Genomic DNA, 24883 nt, shown 5'->3' on the forward strand with positions numbered 1-24883 from the left:
CCAGTCACATCACGGTGTGTCAGCTTAATGTGGGAGGAAAGCCCGAAGTGATGCAGGTCTCAGACGTTTACCACTTCGGTGAAACTCACGAGCACGGGTATGGTACTGACAAACCTAGAAACATAATCGGGGCGAACCGGGATTCGAACCCACAATCATAAGTTTCTGGCGCAACTCTGCACAACGAATAGCGGCGCTAAGGACGACTGGGCCACCCATGCCCCCGTGTAGAGTTGTACAGGGCACTACAGCTATAGCTGTGCACATGCAACCCCTTTACGTCAACGCTCGAAACAAATTCTTTTGCAGACGGAAAATAAAACGGGTTCGTCCTTTGCGGAATTCGTGCCTCAAAAAAGGGTTTACTGTCTTAATATTCAGAATGTGGTAAAGCTACATATCTCAGTGTACGTTTCGGTAGTACTCTATACCACAACGACCCCAGCTTCATCCAGTCCAATAATACTACATGCACCATCACATGCAAATTTACGACATACACGTGGTGATACCGGGCCATACAAAAGAGAGTATACACTTGAAAATTGGAATGGAAAATTACAAACGTTTCTTGGATGAAAATAGTCGCTGAAACTGCACACTTATGGTCCAAAACACAACTGTGATACCCGTACATCAAATACATCACCATGGAATAATCATTTCTTGTTTGTTTACGTTTTAGCTACATGGGTATTACTTTCTTTTGCCCGGCAGTGTACATGTCCCTGGTATCCTGTATATGAGCTAAATAAAGGAGGGATCTCACAGTCATATTAGCTGTATGTGTGATCAGTTCCAGGTCGCAAGTTCCCAAAGAAATAGAAATTTGAAGCTGTGACTTTGTGGAACCATCAAGACAAAGCTTGTTGTTCACATTATCAATCACTGGTATGTATATGATGGAGTGAGTGTGGGTGAGTTGGGTTTAACGCCGCTTTTAACAGTATTCCAGTTATATTACGGCGTGTCAGCTCAATGTGGGAGGAAAGCCCGAAGTGATGCAGGTCTCAGACGTTTACCACTTCGGTGAAACCCACGAGCACGGGTATGGTGCTGACAAACCTAGAAACATAATCGGGGCGAATCGGGATTCGAACCCACAATCATAGGTTTCTGGCGTGCCGAAGGGACGCAACTCTGCACAGCGAATCGCGGCGCCTTAGACGACTGCGCCCCCCCCCCCCCCCCCCCCCCCCCCCCCCGTATATGATGGATTCGGCTTCATTACGTTGTGATATACTGTAATACTGTTGGACCATCCCCGAAAATCATGTGCAAACTCCTTTCTATTTTGATAAATATCCTGGACCAATTCGCTTCTAAAGCTTTTTGAACCGTGAAGATCCGGGGTAATAGGTCTTCAGCAACCCATGTTTGGCGCAAAAGTCGACTGCGCAAAAGTCGACTTGTCGTAAGAGACGACTAACGGGATCGGGTGGTCAGGCTCGCTGACTTGGTTGATGTATGTCATCGTATCACAGTTGCATGAATCGATGCTCACTATGTCAATCACTGTATTGTCTGGACCAGACACGATTATTTACAGACCGCCGTCATATAGCTGGAATATTGCTGAGTGTGGCGTTAAACAACAAATAAACAAACAAAACAAACAAGTTACAGAACATCCTAATTTTTCATATTACTCCGTAATCCGCAATTATCAACAGTAAACTACGGTTATAACGAATTCAAAATAACCACTCATTTTATTTCGTTACAACCGTCGTTCGTTATAAGCATGTATAAAGCATATATACACTAAAAGGCCGGGACTAAAAAATGTTCGTTATAACCGTCAGTTCGTTATAAGCGTGTACAAAGCATATATACACTAAAAGGCCGGGACTAAAAAATGTTCGTTATAACCGTCAGTTCGTTATAAGCGTGTTCGTTAAAAATGTTGTTTTTTGTAGTTTAATCATGGCGGAAGACTATGCCTCCCCCCCCCCCCACACACACACACACACACGTCGCTATATTATCTAATTATCAAGTCGTCTAAGGCGCCGCGATTCGCTGTGCAGAGTTGCGTCCCTTGGGCACGCCAGAAACCTATGGTTGTGGGTTCGAATCCCGATTCGCCCCGATTATGTTTTTAGGTTTGTCAGCACCATACCCGTGCTCGTGGGTTTCACCGAAGTGGTAAACGTCTGAGATCTGCATCACTTCGGGCTCTCTCCCACATTAACCTGACACGCCGTGATGTGACTGGAATACAGTCCAAGTGGTCGAAGCGCTCATACACTACCCATAGCTTCACAAGAAGTGTACACGTGAGTTGATCAAAGTGGTCGAAGCGCTCATATAATACCCATGGCTTTATAAGAAGTGTACAGGCGAGTGGGTCCAAGTGGTCGAAGCGCTCATATAATACCCATAGCTTCACGGGACGTGTTCACGCGAGTTGGTACTAACATTAAAAATGATTCTATTTGGTAGTCAACGGTTTAATGGGAGTTAATTTTGGGATTGCGATGTACCTATCCCTTAAAACATAAACAAACTAGTGGTTGACAGTGTGAACATGAATCAACAAGAGTACAGGCCTCGCGACCGTGGTCTAGTGGATGGAACGTTTGCCCGAGGTGAGAAAGATCGGTGGTTCGATGCCGGCCGCGTCATACCAAAAGACGATAAAAAACGATAGTCCTTGTTACCCTGTCTGGCGCTCGGCATTAAGGGGCTAAAACAAGGACTGGTCTGCTCGGAGTCACTATACTGTGTCTGAGTAGGGTATCCATGTTAAACTGCGGCATGATATCTCAGTGAACTAGCACCACACACACACACACACACACACACACACACACACACACACACACGTCACTATATAAGTGCAATAATCGTGCACGCGACGTTAAACCCTATTTCACCTCACCTCACCAGGTCAGACATCCATGTTAAACTGCGGCATGATATCTCAGTGAACTAGCACCATAAAACACACACACACACACACACACACACACACACACACACACACACACACACACACACACACACACGTTTATAACGAACAGGCTCATAACGAACTGACGGATATAACGAATTTATTTTTTTGGTCACGACCATTAGCTGTATATATGCTGTTCATATGCTTAAAACGAACTACGGTTGTATCGAACTTAAATAAGTGAAACCTCCAAGTTCGTTATAACAGTAGTTTACTGTCAATAAAAGCGACAAAAACATAATAATTCTCTTCTAAAAACATAGTCCATTTTCGGATTGCGACAACAGCATATCATGAACACATTTTTATGAGTCACGATCAAATAGTGACGATACCAGGTGGCACCCGTCACAAACACATGCAAAGGCAAATCAATTGTTCACTTGATAAAACAGAAAAAAAGGGAATTAAAACACGGAGACAAAAGCGTTGGACATCAGTCATGTTTACTCAAAGCATATGTGTACTTTATACATACAAGACAACAATGATTTCACAAACAGATTCTTCTACACATACTAATATTCAAATAAATAAGGCCATATATAAATCATAAACTAAACTGTGGAGAAACGGTCTGCCGTGACACAGATATACGCTTCAACTGCCTCCACACAACACTAAACACAGACGCAACAACAAAGTCATACCAAAGTAAACATATACTCTTCGATTTAATTTCGTAGTTAAAAATATAATACTTTGTGTTTGTATTTACTATATACTGAAATATATCAAATAATATGTAAATGAGGCACGTGCTGATCACGTGATCCAGCTGCCGAACGGAAGGGTAGTTGATTCTCATTCTGTGAAAAGTGTTTTGTCTGTAGAAAGTCTGTTCTCAGACGGTTCAGTAGTCTCATTCATGTTGGTAAAATCCATGAAAGTGTGTGTGCCAAATCTTAGTGCCATAAAACTTGGTCTGAAGCTGCAATTGCAGAGAATGTTAGATTGGTTCCACTATCAATACCTGTATTTTGCAAATGGAGTGAAAATGTCTTAACTTGATCTTCGTTGTATCGGTATATTGACCCTGTGACTTTATCAACAGTTTGGTCTCCTTTTGTGTCGAAATACAGATAAAATGTATTCGATAAATCAGTTAATTTCTGAAACATTTAAGATCTGTCGAGTCGGCTGTTCGAGATGAAGCTGACATTAGACTACAGGGATGATAAAGCCACTGCCAGGATGACAATGTTACACCCCCTTACACGAATTGCATGTACATGTATGACGTTCGAGTTAACGCCAGTATCGTTTCGATAAGTGCATGGCACATTTCTAAAGTACTCAAATTAAATATTTGAACAATTTGAAAGAAATATGTCAAAATAAATAATCAAATGAATTAAGTCTATAAATACAATGTACGGATTTAATATAAACATACACTTTCAATAATCGTAACACGTTATGGCTGCCTGGTGTGTTTGGCTGTGTTCGGAGTGTGCTCATGAGACCCATATTATATTCTCAAGTGTCCATGTTAGGAGACCCATACTCTTTTCAGGTCTCCATATGCGGAGACCCATAATATACGTAAGTGCCCATGTTCGGAGACCCATAATTCTTTTAGGTGTCCTTGCCCGGAGACCCATAATCTTTTGAGGTGTCCATGCTCGGAGATCCGCAATCTTTCAGGTGTCCATATGCGGAGATTCACAATCGTTTGAGGTATCCATGTGCGGAGACCCATAAAGAATCACGTGTCCACGCCCGAAGACCCATAATATTCTCAAGTGTTATGTTCGGAGACCCATAATATTCTCAAGTGTTATGTTCGGAGACCAATAGAATTCTCAAGTGTCCATGGTCGGAGACCCATAATCTTTCAGGTGTCCATGTTCGGAGACTCATAATATAACCATTGTCCCTTTTCGTTGTCCCGCGAGGTAACATTTCGTTTAGCATAGTACTTAGTCTCCTGACCCGACAACTGTTCAAAGTACTTCAAGGATATCGCACATACTGTGGCTTTTTATAGCTCCCTACACAATGAAACCCCGTCAATCCGGACTATAGCATTCCGCATGTAAGCGTAAAGATTAACAATTGTCCGGACTAAGGAGTTATGTCATGTGTATACGGGTAGACGAATCTGACAATAATCGTCCGTAAAACGAGGTTTCCGGGTTAGCGGGGTCTTTGCTATAACGTCTTAACTGTATACCGTTATAACAGATTAATCTGTTGCCATCTGTAATACTTCTGGTGATAACTGGTCCGATTCCTCTACTCCAGGGTAACTTGTTTTATATTTTTATTTTACACTTGGTCGAATTTCCCTCATGGCGCCGTTATTTGGCCTTTTCGTCTCCGGGAAACGTCTCATTTGACGTCTGATTTCAGTCATATGACATACTTTGTCATACAACACCGTACGCACGTCAATATATGTCCTTTACACTTGCAGTCAGACATTACGTCACAGGTCACGCGAGATGACGTCACGTCTTGCACGGATCTCGCGAGAAGCTGCACTAAGACATACCAGAAGCAAGCATGTTCACTTTTTCTAAGGCATTTTCAGTCGAGTTTATTTCTTCCAGTCAGGACCTGTCTCTGGACGCCATGTTTTCCTGACGTCATTTTCAGCAGTTCATAGGCAACACATGCCTGTCACGTGTACAAAGCGGGGTTCTCCGAAGATTTCCGACGACATGCCGGGCATGGTCGGGTTTTTCCGGCCCTTCCGAGAGTTGACCGGGCGAGATAATCAGAGCATCTGAAACATAAACAAGACGACGTCACTCGACATACCAAGGGCCATTAGTTATTAAAATCAATGATTTTTTCCAAGTGTCAAAATATAACTTAAATGTAGATTAAACAATACAATAGACAGTCTATTATGTTCAAAATATTCCACACACATCTCACATGCAACGTATATATTAAACTAGAGTTCCCGAATTACCGTATTTAAAGATATCACTGTTCCTGTCCAATGAGAATTAAAGTATACGACAACTCACATGCTACGTACAGACCATGAGAAACTAAACAATCGCTTCTCAGCATAAACTTAAATGTGACGTGTCGTCGACTTTCTATTCACTAGCTCAGTAGAGGTTGGTTTTGACGGGTTTACAAATCCGGTTTTCGTTTGTTTCTGTGAAATCCGATTGTCGGGACACCAACAGAAGAGTCAGTTATCTTTCCTAGCTGAGGCACTGCAGCCACGATTGCTAGCGCTCTTTTGCTTATTGATTTAAAAACAACAAAATGACCTCGTCATTTTGAAAATAAGCTTCATTTTACATACCGTTTTTATTAATTTCATAATTTCAACAAATCACTGGATTTTCTGGTTCATCGATCACTTGATTGTCTGATTTGTTTACAGACTGACGTTACATGACTGGAGTACTGCTGTGCTGCGTCAAGCAATAGATACTTATTTTTATGCAAATTGTATGAATGGCTGGTGCTACCGATAGGGTGGGACATGCCTACCCTTTTCGCGAACACCTGGTGTCATCAATGATTTTCAGTGGTCCGATTATGCGTCATAATGATGATATCTCAAAAGCTGTTACATATTTTAAAGTGAATTTTTTTTCGCTGCTGTCACCGAAAGTCCAGTGAAATCATGTTTAATAAAAAATGTATAAATACCAGTAAACTATGCAAAGACACTCCCCTCAAGAGGAATGACTTAAACTTTCCAACAGTCAACTTTCCATATGTCGAGCAATATTCCTGCAGCTCCAACCCTTGGTGTCTACATTTCACAAGGACCCGTGAAGATTCCGGGGTAGAATAGATCTTCAGCAACCCATGCTTGCCGTTAAAGCCGACTACGCTTGTCGTAAGAGGTGACTAACAGGATCGGGTGGTCAGGCTCGCTGACTTGGTTGATGCATGTCATCGTATCCTAATTGAGTGGATCAATGCTCATGATCTCAATCCCTGGATTGTCTGGTCCAGGCTCGATTATTTACAGACCGCCGTCATATAGCTGGAATATTGCGGAGTGCGGCGTTAAACAACAAACAAACATACCATTCATATAATTTCTACGGCAAGGGGAATCTGTTTCGGCAGACAATCTAGTCTGGTTATTCTCTTGCACTGACAATTCATATCTTTATGTCCGCATTTCCTCACCGGCCGTGTATGAAGTGCCCACAGCGAAGGGCGTCTAACTTCTCTGGGCGCTCTCCGACAACTTCATCACAGACGCCACACAGGAGCTCCATCTCGTCCAACAACTGCCGGAGAACAGAGAAATGACGATGGGCCAGGGTTTCATCTCCAGTGGCAGCGTACAACGTCCTCAGTCTGGCGTGGCACCGTAACATCTCCAACTACGATAAAACATAGAAATTCTGAAACGTTATCAACATAAGTTGAGGAAATGTTACTCTAGGTTCAGGATAGAGGATGCAATTCACGACGCTTGAACCTGTATTGACATACAACTGAACTGTCGGGCAAAAGAAAGTATACACCAATGTTTGATGGTGGCTAAAACTGAAACAAACAAGAAAATATTCGGCTTACATGATGTTTCGTAATTGCGTTTTGAACCTTAACTTTGTCGTGTTTCGGCGACTGTTTTTAGCAAAGGAACGTTCTGACAACGTTTTTAATTTGTTGGTAAAATCCAATTTTCAGGGGAATAGTTTCTTTTGACCGACATTTATAATCTTGTATACAGCTTATAGATGGAGAACTATAAACCTTACAGTGATAAACTGGACACAATTTACAGTTAGGGTTATTGAATACGTACCTTATTCCCAATCTTCTGGGCAATATCTAGTGCTTTCACATTCAACTCTGTTGCCTGAAAAAGAGGGATATACAAATATAATTTTGTTGCTAGCTAATAATGATTACAAACCTTTCAGCTGTAGATCTGTGTGCATGTAGCTAATGAAGTCAGACATTTTTCTAAATCTTGGTTTATGAGCCGTCGACTCCAAAAACGTGAAATTTGAAAACGAAAACTTGAAAAAGAATGTGTTCAATGATTAAAAAACCCTCCATGTACTGTCGCTATCACTAAGCAATTAATTATTTAATATAATTATACTTATACTATAACTAAAACCTGTTAAACAATTATCTTCAACCACTCTTACCATTTTGAGGAAATCAAACTAAATCTTTGTAATTGGAATATTTTTTATTTCATTTTATAGACTAGTCCTGCACCATGACCGTGGAATATATTTATTTTATGAAAAAAAAAATAATCTAGAAATGTATACAAAAGCAAGTCTAGACAGCTCAAGCTACCTCTGAAATCAGCATAGGGATTTTTTATATATTTTTAGAGTCAAGAAGGATATTGTGTGATATAAGATTTCAGAGACTAAATGTTAGTCTATTGATAGACCTACAGACTTATTTCTTTCGGTAAAAACACCGTCAACAAAAGTCTGGCCTGAACACATGAAGAACGTCCTGGAGACAACTTTTAACATGGGGAAAATGGACAAAGTTTGATAAATATTTTATTACGTTAAATGCCACATATTAAGAATTGGAGATTATGAACTAAGGGAATATTACAACTAACGACTACGATCCATTACCCTTAGTCTGCCAAGGACCAACCCGATAACGCATATCAGACAGGAGCCGCATATAAGTATCACATTGTGCTGATCAGAAAGAGTTTGGCAAACAAATGTAAGAAGTAAATATCTTTATCTGTATCTGCAGCTGTTTATCATCTACCCTTATCAAATCACCATGAATACATTCGTTGCATACTAGTAGCTGGTAAACAATTATTTTTACTAAACTTGAATCATTAACACCTTTATCATCAATGCCTCGGTCAAACTAAGTTATACAATTCTATCTAGAAAGCGCCACTGAAGTTCCCCAAAACAATTTTATCGCCAGTTAAAACAGTTAATGAGATTATCTGTAGTAGCTAGAATAGATATAAATACGGACGACAGACAGTCATAAATCATTCTGTGGCTGTCAAATAAACTCACTGTATATTCACTCAGGTAAGAAACCTTACTATTGCCCTTGGCAATACCTGTCCTTTGTCGATAGATATTTTAAATCTAATACCTAGTTCCCATCGCTATATGACTGAAATATTGCCGATGTGATGTAAAATTTAACTCACTCACTCACTCATACTTGTGTGTATATATTAGATATTCCCATTGTACTACTGCTGTCAATAGATTATGCCATATTCCGTCAACCTTGTTACGTTGTTTAACTGGCTGAACTAGAATGTAGTTTGCGGGAATGTACACTCGGGTAATGTATTACTTAGAGTGTGTCGGGTATACTATATTTAATCATATGAAAACTGCCGTATTACGTTGTTTACCTCGGAATATGTATCCTGACTATTGTTGTACATGTTTGTTTGTTTGTTTTTGTTTAACGCCGCACTCAGCAATATTCGAACGGTATGACGGCAATCTGTAAATAATCGAGTCTGGACCAGACAATCCAGTGATTGACATCATGCGAATTGATCCACGCAATTGGGATACGATGACATACATCAACCAAGTCAGCGAGCCTGACCATCCGATCACGTTAGTCGCCTCTTACAACAAGCATAGTCGCCTTTTACGGCAAGCATGGTTTACTGAAGACCTATTCTACCCCGGATCTTTACGGGTGTATGATCGTGCCCCAATTACACATGACACACGTTCTTCATGCTGTCATCCACTTCTTTGCTAGGACAGAGTAACTGGACACATGACACATAGTCGGAACATTGGTGCGGCGTTAATCGTCATTCAATCACTCAGTGGTAGCGGCGCACATTCCGTCACCGAAAGTGAAATGGACTTTGTCCAGTAATCGAAAGGTGAGCTTCAGACCCTGAAATACATTATGCTCTTTGCGGACACACACCAGCACTGGGGCTACACGTAACGATCCCACAGCTAAACATAGCACCTTGTGTTATCCCGAATACAACCGAAAACACGAGTAAGACCTACAGCAATCAGGAGCTATAAAAAGACCAGAGCAGAACATTCCGAAGCTTTCCCACGGAGGTCGCGTTACATCGCCTCGCTCACACACTCCCCAGCTCCATCTCGAAGCGCACGAGCGCGTTATTTTGGGACAGGTCTGTTACCTCATTGGTCGGGATTCACGAGCATGCGTCTAAATACTAGATTGAGTTTTCAAGTTTAGACTTATAGACCAAAATAAACGGATTTTTTCTGTGGGAAACGCTTTCTGGAGTTGCAGATGATGCCGTTCCGATGTGGCCAGGAACTGGCTTCTTGCGAGACTCGTCCCATGTAATTAACAAAACTATGTATATGTGCACGTGGGGTATTATGTTGTGATGATCTTGTCATATCCTGTGCAACATTCGTCACATTGGATCCTGTCACGTTAAACACGCGCATGCGCAAATGACATTACCTTGTGTAAGTGATGTTTTCGTTATTTTCAAGTGCCCCAGATCACCTCGGGTCATTGTTGACTTCCGAAGTTTTGATACATGACACCTATCCCGTGTTTAATTGTGCTGATGTGTGCACTATATAGTTTACATTTCTATGGCAATTTACTGCCTACCTAAGCAAAACGCCTGTAATAAGGACGAATGTGGTAAATGTCCCATCTATCGGGGTACAGTGAAATTGTTAAATTTATCAACGTTTTTCCTTAGGTAAAGCTAGTTTGTCTCCTTGAACGATTTTTATTAAGCGTATTGATGACGTTTAACAGTGATGACATGGCAACAACCAGGTTGTCATGTTCAGAGTGAGTGAGACACACGGTTGTCACATTCAGAGTGAGTGAGGTACACAGATTAATTGTCATGTTCAGAGTGAATGAAATACACAGATTGTCATGCTCAGAGTGAGTGAGAAACACAGGTTGTCATATTCAGAGTGAGTGAGATACACGAGTTGTCATATTCCGAGTGAGTGAGATAAACGGGTTGTCATGTTCCGAGTGAGTGAGATACACAGAATGTCATATTCCGAGTGAGAGAGATAAACGGGTTGTCATATTCCGAGTGAGTGAGATACACAGATTGTCATGTTTAGGGTGAGTGAGAAACACAGGTTGTCATATTCCGAGTGAGTGAGATACACGAGTTGTCATGTTCCGAGTGAGTGGGATACACAGAATGTCATATTCCGAGTGAGAGAGATAAACGGGTTGTCATATTCCGAGTGAGTGAGATACACAGATTGTCATATTCCGAGTGAGAGAGATAAACGGGTTGTCATATTCCGAGTGAGTGAGATACACAGATTGTCATGTTCAGAGTGAGTGAGATGCATGGGTTGTCATGTTCAGAGTGAGTGAGATGCATGGGTTGTCATGTTCAGAGTGAGTGAGATGCATGGGTTGTCATATTCAGAGTGAATGAGATGCATGGGTTGTCATGTTCAGAGTGAGTGAGATACACAGATTGTCATGTTCAGAGTGAGTGAGATGCATGGGTTGTCATATTCAGAGTGAGTGAGATGCATGGGTTGTCATGTTCAGAGTGAGTGAGATGCATAGGTTGTCATATTCAGAGTGAGTGAGATGCATGGGTTGTCATGTTCAGAGTGAGTGAGATGCATGGGTTGTCATGTTCAGAGTGAGTGAGATGCATGGGTTGTCATGTTCAGAGTGAGTGAGATGCATAGGTTGTCATATTCAGAGTGAGTGAGATGCATGGGTTGTCATGTTCAGAGTGAGTGAGATGCATGGGTTGTCATGTTCAGAGTGAGTGAGATGCATGGGTTGTCATATTCAGAGTGAGTGAGATGCATGGGTTGTCATGTTCAGAGTGAGTGAGATGCATAGGTTGTCATATTCAGAGTGAGTGAGATGCATGGGTTGTCATGTTCAGAGTGAGTGAGATGCATGGGTTGTCATGTTCAGAGTGAGTGAGATGCATGGGTTGTCATATTCAGAGTGAGTGAGATGCATGGGTTGTCATATTCAGAGTGAGTGAGATACTCGGTCGGCATGTTGAGAGTGAGTGAGATACTTGGTCGGCCTGTTGAGAGTGAGTGAGATACTTGGTCGGCCTGTTGAGAGTGAGTGAGATACACAGATTGTCATATTCAGAGTGAGTGAGATACACAGATTGTCATATTCAGAGTGAGTGAGATACACAGGTTGTCATATTGAGGGTGAGAGAGATACACGGATTGTCATGTTCAGAGTGAGTGAGAGAGTTGGTTGGCATGTCCAGAGTGAATGAGATACACAGATTTTCATATTCAGAGTGAGTGAGACACACGGTTATCACATTCAGAGTGAGTTAGATACACAGATTGTCATGTTAAGAGTGAGTGAGATTCTTGGTCGGCATGTTCAGAGTGAGTTAGATACACAGATTGTCATGTTCAGAGTGAGTGAGACACGGTTGTCATATTCAGAGTGAGTGAGACAAACGGTTGTCATATTCAGAGTGAGTTAGATACACAGATTGTCATGTTCAGAGGGAGTGAGATACACAGGTTGTCATATTCAGAGTGAGTTAGATACACAGATTGTCATGTTCAGAGTGAGTGAGATACACAGATTGTCATTCTCAGAGGGAGTGAGATACACAGGTTGTCATATTCAGAGTGAGTGAGATACTTGGTCGGCATGTTCAGAGTGAGTGATATACACGGCTTGTCATTTTCAGAGTGAGTGAGATACACAGATTGTCATATTTAGAGTGAGTGAGATTCACGGTTGTCATATTCAGAGTGACTGAGATACACGGCTGTCATATTCAGAATGAGTGAGATACACAGATTGCCATATTCAGGGTGAGTGAGATTCACGGTTGTCATATTCAGAGTGACTGAGATACACGGTTGTCATATTCAGAGTGAGTGAGATACACGGGTTGTCATGTTCAGAGTGAGTGAGGTACTTGGTTTCCATGTTCAGGGAGATGTTTTTTTTTTCTGTGGCGTCATTTTGCGACGTTTTAGAAGAAGTCAAGGTTGACATTGAAGGAGGATGCGACCACACCAATACGCAACGCTGCCGATTTGAGAGAATCGTAGCGCACCTTTAACGACAAGAAGTGTATATACATTACACTATTCTACGCCGGAATCTTACACTAAGTATCAGGTAAATCATCAGTGAATATACACACACGTCAGGATGCTATACACATGTGTTACACTGCTATACACATGTGTTACACATCCCGGGCAAATTATAAACATTAGTGTGTGTATATGGTAGAAAGACGATCATGTCATTTATTGGTATTTCTCGTCCGTTTCACCAAGTCGTTAACATCTGTAGCCAGCGTCACTTTATGTAACTGAAAAAAAATACTGTTTTAACACGACGTTTACCGCGACTAACTCATAATCACTCGCATCGTTCTACAATTGTCGTTAGTACATCATGGGCACTAATATAGTGTGCCCAGTTGCAGATGGACCATCCATATGATGTGTTGCCCTGTATGTCCAGCAGTATATATGTAGCTCCAGCCTTTGGTGTTTACATTTCACAAATTTTGAGGCTCATTCGAGCATTCTCTTTCTTCCAAGATTTCAAAGAGCTTCATACGACTCTTTCTCGGAAGTTGTTTGATCAAGATTACGACATTTAAGCTCTCAGAAAGTTTTATGGTAGACATGGGGAGGACATTTCAAATCAGTGACAAAAATGATGTCCGATGCAATTACCTATCTTGAATTGTGCCATGTTTTCACGTGTGTTTTTCAGGCGAACAATTGACTTGCCTTTGCATGTGTTTGGGGCGGGTGCCACCGGTGGGGCAGGATACACTCACCTTTTAGCGAACACCTGGTATCATCACGATTTAATAGTGATTCGTAAACACATTCTCATGATAATATTGGAATCGTGCACTAGACTCAGAGATTTCTTATGAATATGGAAAGGGGTTTGTGGCTTTTATTTAGCAGTCGTGGGACTGGGTTGTTTTCTGGTCCATCACTTGATTGTCTGATGTGTTTACAGGCCACCGTCGTGTGGCAGGAGTACAGCTGTGTGCCTTCAGACAACAAACATTTACTTTTTTATACTTGTAAATTGTGTGAGTACTACCGGTAGGGCAGGACATGCTTGCCCTTTTCGCGAACACCTGGTGTCATTACTGATCATTCATCCATTCGTATCATTTTCACCGCTATTTTGCCGTCAACGCTCAATGGATTCTGTTTCGGCGGATAATCGACCTGGTTAAAGGTTTGTATTCACGTGTCGGTTATGCGATAACAACCGCCACACAACGCATACGTCAATTCCCATTCACAAATGAAGATGATTGATACGGTGAAACTATTGTGTCAATGAAGTCCAAATACGTCGATAGACTTGGAGGCGTTTGTTCTGTTATATATGGAACATGAAATTGAGAATTACGCGTCCATGAATTATAATTATGATAAATTGTATGTCAATAATGAATAGGTCAATACAATGCAAAATTTAAGGATCTGCATTGCTATGCACATGCAAGTATACAAACGCAATTCGTCCAAGTAATACATTTGTGAAGATATTAAGTTTATATTGTACAGTGTAGTCAGAGAGGGTTCGATAATTCACATATGGTTCAGCTACACCTGTAGGTCAACGAACCCACTTCATCCATTCACTGAAAAAAAATGATGGTGGCTAAAAATGAAACAAACAAGAAATGGTTATTCGATGGTGATGTATTTGATACGGGTAAAATAGTTCTGTTTCGGACCTTAAGTTTGCAATGTTTTCAACCAAGTAAAGTTTTGATAACGTTTGTATTTTTTTTGTCAAATCCAAATTTCAAGTGTATACTTTCTATTTCCTAGAGGTTTAGTTTAATCGACCAATATCGTGTTAACGTTTCCAGTTTTCTTTTCCGTGTCATTTCTTGCATAATATCTACGGACTAATTTCCTGTGTCGATAACAATTGTGATAACGCTGAAGCAACACGAGAGAACAAAATCTTAATTATAGTTGGGATGTAGTAAATCGGATTAACGGGTGTTGACATTGCCAAAGGCAAATGCAAAGTTACTTTTAAAATTTACATGTGATAATTTAATTAAAACAGTTACGAATCCGCTACCCCCCTCTCTTTGTTCAATTAAAGTTTGTTTTCCCCACATTAACCGACCAAACGCCCCAATCACTGGCACAACGAACGAACATAATCTAAAATAGGAATTTGAAATGAACAGTGCTAACATGTCTAGACATCCGTTGACTACCCATACTGTTTGTGTTCCGCATCAAGATGAGACGTTTTGGTTAACATTTAGGCCTATCTGTTTTCATTTGGTGTTTTACGCATTTATAACTCAAAAGCTATGGTCGGTGTGCGGAATAAAAATAAAAATATAAAACATCAGAGAATAACCAGTCTCGACTATCCGACGAAACAGATTCCATGTGTTAATTTTGAATTACGTCAGATTCCGCTGCTTACTTTTAAGGGGCGTAAAAGGTGACTATGCCTGTCGTAAGAGGCGACTAACGGGATCTGGTGGTCAGACTTGCTGACTTGGTTGATGCATGTCATCTTATCCCAACTGCGTGGATCGATGCTCATGATATCAATCACTGTATTGTCTGGCCCAGACTCCATTATTTACAGACCGCTGTTTAAAAGCTGGAATAGTGCGGCGTTGAACAACAAAATATAACTTTTAGGGTGTGTGTGTTGGGGGGTCGGTGGTCGGGCTGGGTTTGGATTAGCAGTTGTAATTTTTCGGTCCAAACAGTTCTTTTGTAGTTGACTCTTCAAGTATTTTTGAAAGAAATAGAGTCAGTAGGTTGAGACCAAAACAATCCAATAATGAATAAAATGTTTCATATAATCATCTTTATCAAATATTAATGGATGTTCTAACTGTTAAAGCGTTCACGTGGGAACACCACCACACACTGCTTAGAGAGCAGGTGAAACCATGAATAGTATTTGAGCAAACAGTTACGGGTCACTGAACATTTACGACTTTTCTCAGTCAAACAAGGAGTGAGTGAGTGAGTTGGGTTTAACGCCGCTTTTAACAGTATTCAAGTTATATCACGGCGTGTCAGCTTATTGTGGTAGGAAAGCCCGAAGTGATGCAGGTCTCAGACGTTTACCAGTTCGGTGAAACCCAAGAGCACGGGTATGTTGCTGACAAACCTAGAAACATAATCGGGGCGAACCGGGATTCGAAACCCACAATCATAGGTTTCTGGCGTGCCCAAGGGACGCAACTCTGCACAGCGAATCGCGGCGCCTTAGACGACTGGGCCACCCGTGCCCCCGTCAAACAAGGAAACAATTTATTCGTTTTCAGGTTCGGCGTTCATAAAAAAATGCTTAAACTGTATTTTATTCGACATTCCTAATCTCAGTGGATCCGTAAACCAAGACATAACTATAACCGCCTTACCTTGGCAAGGTCCCGCTGACTCGTGGCTGTCTTGGCCATCCCACTGAGGGCTTCTACCTGACCCAGACGGTCTCCTGTCTCAGACATGATGCTGTACGCCGACTCATAGCGAGGGCTGGCTCGCTGGAAAGACACATACAGAATCATGTCAAGATGAAACCAAATGTACAGAACCACAAAGGAACATTTAATTCGGTTTCCTGTATACAAAAGTATTTTCATGTATGTGAATGGGTGTTGTTTCACCTACCCGTGTAGATCCGGGTTAGAATAGGTCTTCAGCAACCCATGCTTGTCGTATAAGAATAGTTTCTGTGTTTGTCGTAAGAGGCGACAAACGGGATTGGGTGGTCAGGCTCGCTGACTTGGTTGATGCATGCCATCGTTCCCAATTGCGTGGATCAATGTTCATGACATCAATCGACAATCACTGGATTGTCTGGTCCGATGATACCGAGGCGGGAAAAACTTCCATACAAAAGAAAGTATACACTTGAAAATTGGATTTTACCAAAAGATTACAAACGTTTTCAAAACTTTACTGGGCTTATTAGAGTCGCGAAAACTGCACACTTGTGGTCCAAAACACAACTATATTACCCGGATTAAATATATCACCGTCGGATAACCTTTATTTTGTTTCGACCCGTGAAGATCCGGGTTCGAAAAGCTCTTCAGCAACCTTTGGTTGTCAGAACAGGCCACAATGCTTGATTGTCTGGTCCAGACTCGATTATTTACAGACCGCCGTTACATAGGTGGAATATTGCTGATTGCGGCGTTAAAAAACAAACAAACAAACAGCAAACATGTTGTTTCATGTCGATGTCACCCATATTATTACCGCTGCCTGTAAAACATCGAGACTGGGCTGGCTAACAAGTTTGTTTGTTTTGTTTGTTCGTGTGTTTGCTGTTTAACGCGGCTCTCAGCAATATTCCAGCTATGTGACGGCGATCTGTTGATAATCGAGTTTGGAACAGACAATCCAGTGATTGACATCATGAGCATCGATCAACGCAATTGGAATACGATGACATGCTTCAACGAGACTGACCTCCCGATCCCGTAAGTCGGCTCTTACGACAACGTTTACGTTATGCAGGTCCTTGACGTTTAACACAGGTCTGGTGCTGACAAACCTAGAAACATAATACGGGATTCGAACCCACGATCATAGGTGTAGGACTCACCTAAAGGACGTTGAACACCACTGCATGGCGAATAAAGGCGCTTTAGCGACAGCGCCACCAGAGTCCCGAATACAAATGTCTTATCATCACATGCAGCTACACACTCTCTCTCTCTCTCTCTCTCTCTCTCACACACACACACACACACACACACACACACACACACACACAGATATATATATATATATATATATATATATATATATATATATATATATATCATTCGTATAGGGCTCAAAACGAAGCTGTGGAAACATACTACACTTGGAGGATATGTTTACAGAAAAAAAACCTGTAGTACGTCCAATACGTCATGGACGACCAGTACGTCAAGGACAACCAATACGGCCAATACGCACCTCCAGGTCGTTCCGCTTCCTGTGGATGTCTGCGAAGGTCAGTAGGCACCTAGCCTGGACGGGGCGGTCCCCATACAACATGGCCAGCTTCATAGCGTCCTGCAATAGACGGACACCGGTCAGGCAAACCTCAAATGATAACAAATATACAGAGACACACGTGGCCTTGACCAGTGGAACCGGCAGGATTATCAAATAACGTAACACCTAATAATGGGTACATACTTATGGCTCGGGGGTTATATAATTTTATTAATGTTTGTTTGTTTGTTTGTTGTTTAATTCCGCACAATGGTAACGTTCTTTCGACACTTTTGCTCTTGATCCGATTTTAAAACAAAGTTGCAGGGGTTGTCTTAAATGTTGATAGAGACGCATTACATTACTGTTTGTTTATGTGTTGTTTAACGCCGCACTCAGCAATATTCAAGCTATTCGGCGGTCTGTAAATAATCGAGTTGGACCAGACATTCCAGTGATTTACATCATGAGCATTGATCTACGCAGTTGGGATAGGGAGGATATGCATCAACCACCCGATCCCGTTAGTCGCCTCTTACAAACAAGCATAGTCACCTTTTACGGCAAGTATGGATTGCTGTAGACCTATTCTGACCCGGATCTTCACGGGTGAAAGTTTCAATGACGTTATGAATATCTTTTTATCCTTGACCAATGAACCTAAAGTTCAGTTTGTTTCCGGTACGTGTTCGTCATCCTGAACTTCTAAACGTTAATCAAGAAAGACTTTTCGTATCCTGAATTCTTCATATGTGATCTGTCCAGTTTCACAATTGGTCAGGGACGGTCGGGTAGCCTAGTGGTTAAAGCGTTCGCTCGTCACGCCGAAGACCCGGGTTCGATTCCCGACATGGGTACAATGTGTGAAGCCCATTTCAGGTGTCCCCCGCCGTGATATTGCTGGAATATTGCTAAAAGCGGCGTAAAACCATACTCACTCACTCACTCACAATTGGTCAGTTGACCTTTGGCTCATATATTCATTTATAAAAGAGCAGCACAGCTGTGGCAAGGATGCAGAAATTAAATCTTGAAACAAGTTGGATCTCTACATGTTTGACCAAGTTCTTGATAATTTGGGTACGGGGATATTAAAATACGCACCTCTACCCCTATCCATTTTGAAAAGAGAATAAGGCTATCCCCCAAAACACAATGGCAAATCATGACACGATGACGATTTCAAGTGGTATATATCATATGTGGCCTCTTAGCAGGATTAAACTAAATTAAACAATCAGATCATCAAGCGAAACTAAGATATAAATTTAAAATAATTTAAATTGTTGTTGCTAAGCTTTAGTTTAAATGCATTCTCTAGTAAGGAGAATACTAAATTGACTCTTATCTATCTTGCAATGCCCACAAATCAACGTTTGCTTGTAGAGTATATAAATATTTGAATGTAATGAAATCCTAAGGACCTATCACGCTTCGTCCGCACATTCTGACTGGCACCGCGCATGCTCCCGTGTTGCATGAATTGCGCGAGATTTTAGGGCACGTGGAGTGGGATATTTACATTCACAGACACGCGCGGAATGGCGGAAGTAAATTGGAAACACACACACATGTTCAAGACGTGGGAATATCCCAAACATTTCAAACTTAATGCTACCCCAAGTATGGTCAGGTGTTCAAGCAGAAATGCCATCTCCAAGCCGACACTTCACACTATCTAAGCACCAGTGAGCCATTTCTATAACGGTCATCGTGATAAAGACGATTAAAATTGCTTCAGCTAAATAGGAAATAGACTTCAAGTTGTTATAACTTTCTACACTTTTCAGCTTTGTGTTGATTAGTCACAGTGCCAGTAGATACGCGTGACACCGAGAGCCAAATGTTATTTAAATCGTTTCTACTTTATTTGAAAAACAACTCATAATGTTCTACACCAAAACGGATGTAGAAGTGAATTATGATCTTAGGTCGTTAAGTTTTTGTTTTGTATTTTGTTTGTTTGTTTGTTGTTTAACGCCGCACACAGCAATATTAAAGCTATATGACGGCGATCTGTAAATAATCGAGTCTGGACTAGACAATCCAGTTATTGATATCATGAGCATCGATCAACGCAATTGGGATACGATGACATGCTTCAACCTAGTCAGCGAGCCTGACCACCCGATCCCGTTAGTCGCTTCTTACGACAACGTTAACGTTATGCACGTCCTAGACGTTTAACAGAGGTCTGGTGCTGACAAACCTAGAAAGATAATATGGGATTCGAACCCACGATCATAGGTGTCTGGCTCATTTAAAGTACGTCGAACATCACTGCATGGCCAAAAAAGGCGCTTCAAGGGACAGCGCCACCCGTGCCCCAATACAAATGTCTTATCATCACATGATAACTGTTTTGCGATATACTGTAAATCGTTGTCAAATTTTACCACGAGTTGTCTCCCCTTTGATATTTCGCGGCCACCGGTTTCTCTGTGTTCTTATCAGGGTTTCATAAGAACTAGGTAATCAGACTCTCCTAATTGCTAATTAACGGGGAAAACTCTCGAATTGAGGCTCATTATGAATTTGTTATAAAATTAAACATCTGCTGTAGGCTGCTACACCACAAGCGTCTGTACATAGGCCTTGTGTGCTGCAGATTCCAGTGCATGAACTCCAATTGGGTATAATGGTATTGATAATTAGGTATCTATAATGAGTGTATTTATAGCTCCGGAAATACCAAGGCGTTTCATCACGGTAATAATATTAGGATAGGGAACTGAGAGGAGGCTTGAAGATGAAGACCTCGCCAGAGTAGACGGACCGAGTTATGGCCAATGTTTTAATGGCTGTGTTATCTTCCTGGAAATCCTTTGGAGCAAGGTCGTACCTGTGGTCTATGGCGCCGTAACTCTTTGACAATGGGGTGTTTGTTTGTTTGCTTGTTGTTTAACAAAGCACTCCGCAGTATTCCAGTTATATGACGGCGGTCTGTAAATAATCGAGTCTGGACCAGACAATCCAGTGATTAACATCATGAGCATCGATGCACGCAATTGGGATACGATGACATGCATCAACCAAGTCAGCGAGCCTGACCACCCGATCCCGTAAGTCGCCTCTTACGACAAGCATAGTCGCCTTTTACTGCAGACAATGGGTTGGAAATCAAAGTGCTAGGGGTTTGCACTGCATTTTCTAGAGTTGTGTCCCTTAGTCGTGCCAGAATCCTGGGTTCGAATCCCAGATTCGGCCTGATTTAGGATTACGATGTCTGATGTTTGAGCACCATAACCACATTTGTGGTTTTCACATAAGACGTCCAAGACCGTCCTTCATGTGGCTTTTGGGTATTCCTCATGGAGTATCAGCTTAATGTGAGGGGAATCCCAAAGAGATTGATATATGCGATGTTTACCATTTTTGTAAATGCCACGAGCACGGGAATGGTACTGAAAAACTAAGAAGCAATATCAGAGCTACTCTGGATTCGAACCATAGGATTCTGGACCGCATAAGGGACGCAACTCTTTAAAGCGTACGTCGTCATCTTTGACCGCTGTACAGTTTAGTATGCGCAATGTCAAGGAAATGAGTTGTCAATAAACTACGACGTCAATCCACAAGGGACTTTTAGTATATATGATCGCTGGTTCCAGCTCGCAGTGGCGGAGGAACAAAGAAACTCATAAAAACCAATGAAGTGATTTAAAAAGATCTGTTTCGACCACAAAAATATTTTCGTCAGATGTAATACTTTAATGACATTAAAAGTCATAAAAAGGCGACGGGGGCTGAGATTTGATTCATTACATGTCACCGCACTCCAATTGCGCGGATCGATGCTCATGATATTAATCACTGGATTATCTTGTCGGGATTCATTTTTTTACAAACCGACGTCACACAGCTGAGCCTTAAACAACACATATTGATATATAATCATACATAAAATTATAGTGTTCTGTGTAACCCATTTATCAGATTCTTAATTTTAATTATCATGACAATGTGACCAGTTTAATCTTATGGGGATTTGTACAATATGTTGTGTAGTTTTATTTTACCCAACTTCCAGATTGATAATTTGATTATCGTGTACATGAGGCCCGTTTAAAAAAATGCAAGTTAAAGCAGAAAATTGATAGATAGATAGATAGATAGATGGATGGATGGATGGATGGATGGATGGATGGATGGATGGATGGATGGATGGATTGGATGGATGGATGGATGAATAGAAAGATAATTTACGAAGTCTCTCCTCAATACCATCTATCACAGTAACAACTTCCTACTATATCTGTCACAGCATTATATCACCAAGTCAGTATGTTCCATCAGTATTGAAACCTGGCTTTAAACAAACACACATGTGCAGGTTTTCACACGCCGCAAATATAACTGTGTCCCAGATCCCCGACCGGCACCGCTCCCATATGACGCAACCACCACAATTCCTGCCGTGTGAGCGAACTGTTAACATGGCCCACATGGCAGGTTACGTGACCCCCTCCCTACACCCCCACCACCTCCTCAACCCTCCCCCACCAGCTCCGCTATCACCCAGGTGGTGCTTTATCTCCTAGTATCATACCCTCGAGGCTGGGACGAGTATCTTGTTCTGCTGATATTTCAATGGCGGTATCATCTTCGAGATAGCCTCGGACCGGAACCGCCAACCCTCGAACCTTAATAGCCATGGATGTCCGAAAATATGGCATAGTACCATTTGATTTCATTGCTCTCTTAAACGACCGACACTGAGTTCGATTGCCAAAAAACTAGTGAATTGGAGCGTACGTACACGAATCAAGAATAAAGAATGCTTATTGTACAGCACTACCTTGTAGGTACATGTACAGGTGTATCAATATCTGTATGAAGCGTGATCAGTATCAATAAACAGGACGCTGGTTCTATTTTCTTCAATCACTGGTTTGTCTGACCCAGACTCGATAAACTACAGCCCGTCGTCATATAGCTCGAGTACAGATGCGGCATTAAATAGTATAAAACAACAAAGTACATGAACGCAGTAACAAGCTAAATCAAGTTCACAGTACCTGCTGGCAAAGATACAAGTTAATGAATATACCTGTAGAAATAGGAGACATACTCTCTCCCATCATAACACATATCAGCTAAACTGAGGTTGTTTATGACACAATTGTTCTATTATTGTCAAAACCATGAAATGGAATACAATGCCAAAATAATTATCGACATTTTCAAGAAAGGTATTTTTAATCGAATGACAAAACGTAGGTAGTGTAGGTACATCTAAATGTCAACTTCGGGGTGTTAGCTTTGATCATGTCAAAATAGCATACATCCTCCCTTGAAATGCTCCATGGACAATTATCATTTTCATTTGTTTGCTTTGAATTTAATTTTGATTCAATAGACTAATTACAGATACACTTATATTTACACTGTGTGTGTGTGTGTGTGTGTGTGTGTGTGTGTGTGTGTAGGGGGGGTATCCAGAAAAAAATGAAATTGTCCCCCACCAGGGAAATATAATGTTGTAAGTTGATTTTCTCATGAAAATAAAAGGGACCAAACTCCTTCCATGTGCATAAGAAATTTCTGCCAGAACAGTCGAATGTACGAGTCCCACTATATCATGAGCATGTGTATATGATTCACTGTTAAATAGTGATCATACCAGATGCTCTCTAAAAAATGAGCCTATTCTGCCCCACCGGTGACACCGTCACAAACACATGCACAGGCAAGTCAATTGTTCTGAAAAAACACGGGAACATATAGCACATGTCAAGAGAGGGAATTGCATCAGAAATATTCTTTGTCAAATTGGGAAATGTCCTCCAAAAGGATACAATTAAACATTTTGAAAGCTTTACTGAGGCCGTGAATGTCATAACCTTTATCCAACAACTTCTGAGCAAGTTTTGTATAACGCTCTGTGAAATCTTGGTAGAAAGAGCATGCTCAAATGTGCTTCAAAATTTGTGAAATGTAAACACCAAAGGCTGAAGCTGCAGGAGTGTGCTCGACATAAAGGGAAAGTTGACTATTGGAAAGTTGAAGTCATCCCTCTTGCCATAGAGTCTTGTGGAGAGTGTTTTGTCTCTCTGAATCTTTATGCATAGATCGAAATATGAAACAGATTAGGCATGAAATGAACATATCGTACAGAAAAAACCCAGTTGTTCAGTTATCTTAATAAAAATATAATAAAATGGAGCCCAGTGACTCTTTATTTTCCTGATACTGCAGTGATCTAGACTTGCCAAACATGATAGACTTGCATGGGCTGTATTTGATATATATTTGTATCAGGGTCTGTAGGACAGACTTAGGCGGTCTCACTGGTCTCCTTTATTTCTAATTTATGTCTTTGCTCGTCACGCCGAAGACCCGGGTTCGATTCCCGACATGGGTACAATGTGTGAAGCCCATTTCTGGTGTCCCCCGCCGTGATATTGCTGGAATATTGCTAAAAGCGGCGTAAAACCATACTCACTCACTCACTCACTCTAATTCATGTCGATAGATTAGTGGAAGGGAATTGGCTGTTTGATGGTTATTAGAAGACATACATATACATGTATATTCAAAATTCAAATTTATTAATCTAGTGCTTTTTTAGTTGTAAAAAGTCAACACTAGTAAATGCAAAAAGGTCTTATTTAGGATATTTGTGGTGGGGACTAAATTAGCATAGAAAACGTTTATTTATAAATTATCAAACATCCATAAACCATAATTATCAACACAACCATAACGAACGTGTTTAATGTTCTGCAAGGCCTGAGAAATCCTGATTTGATGACTAAACCTTTGTCGGTATAATATGAAGCCTCAGTAATCAACTGGAAACAGTCATTTCCATGTTCCATTCATAGCCCAACGAAACCCAACCAGCCTGCCGCCGTATTACAGTTCAATAGTAGGCCTCCCGTGGACGATATGCCTCATTAATTCCGCCGACATCGATCATTTTCATTAGTGAATTAGGTCTCTGTAAGGCCATGTTGACGAATGCACCTTTGACTGCATTACAAAATGTATTGACGGAAAGCTATCATTGCCTGAC

The 24883-nt window shown here is 41.2% G+C and overlaps 1 protein-coding gene across 1 annotated transcript in view; it reads right to left on the bottom strand.

Annotated features, from left to right (window-relative positions):
• Positions 1-3388: 3388 nt before the first annotated feature.
• The window catches only part of LOC124125935 (43 kDa receptor-associated protein of the synapse-like), a 39494-nt gene continuing 17999 nt past the window's right edge, over positions 3389-24883 (bottom strand). Inside the window, exons 2-6 of the mRNA XM_046489340.2 lie at positions 17845-17943; positions 16293-16415; positions 7704-7757; positions 7076-7275; positions 3389-5690 (exon numbers count right to left, since the gene is read on the bottom strand). Of these exons, the coding sequence (XP_046345296.1) occupies positions 5585-5690; positions 7076-7275; positions 7704-7757; positions 16293-16415; positions 17845-17943 (582 nt within the window). The 3' untranslated portion in view covers positions 3389-5584. The remainder of the gene's footprint in view (positions 5691-7075; positions 7276-7703; positions 7758-16292; positions 16416-17844; positions 17944-24883) is intronic.

This window comes from Haliotis rufescens, unplaced genomic scaffold, assembly GCF_023055435.1.
Source record: "Haliotis rufescens isolate VD_foot unplaced genomic scaffold, xgHalRufe1.0.p SCAF_5, whole genome shotgun sequence".
Lineage (NCBI taxonomy): Eukaryota > Metazoa > Mollusca > Gastropoda > Lepetellida > Haliotidae > Haliotis > Haliotis rufescens.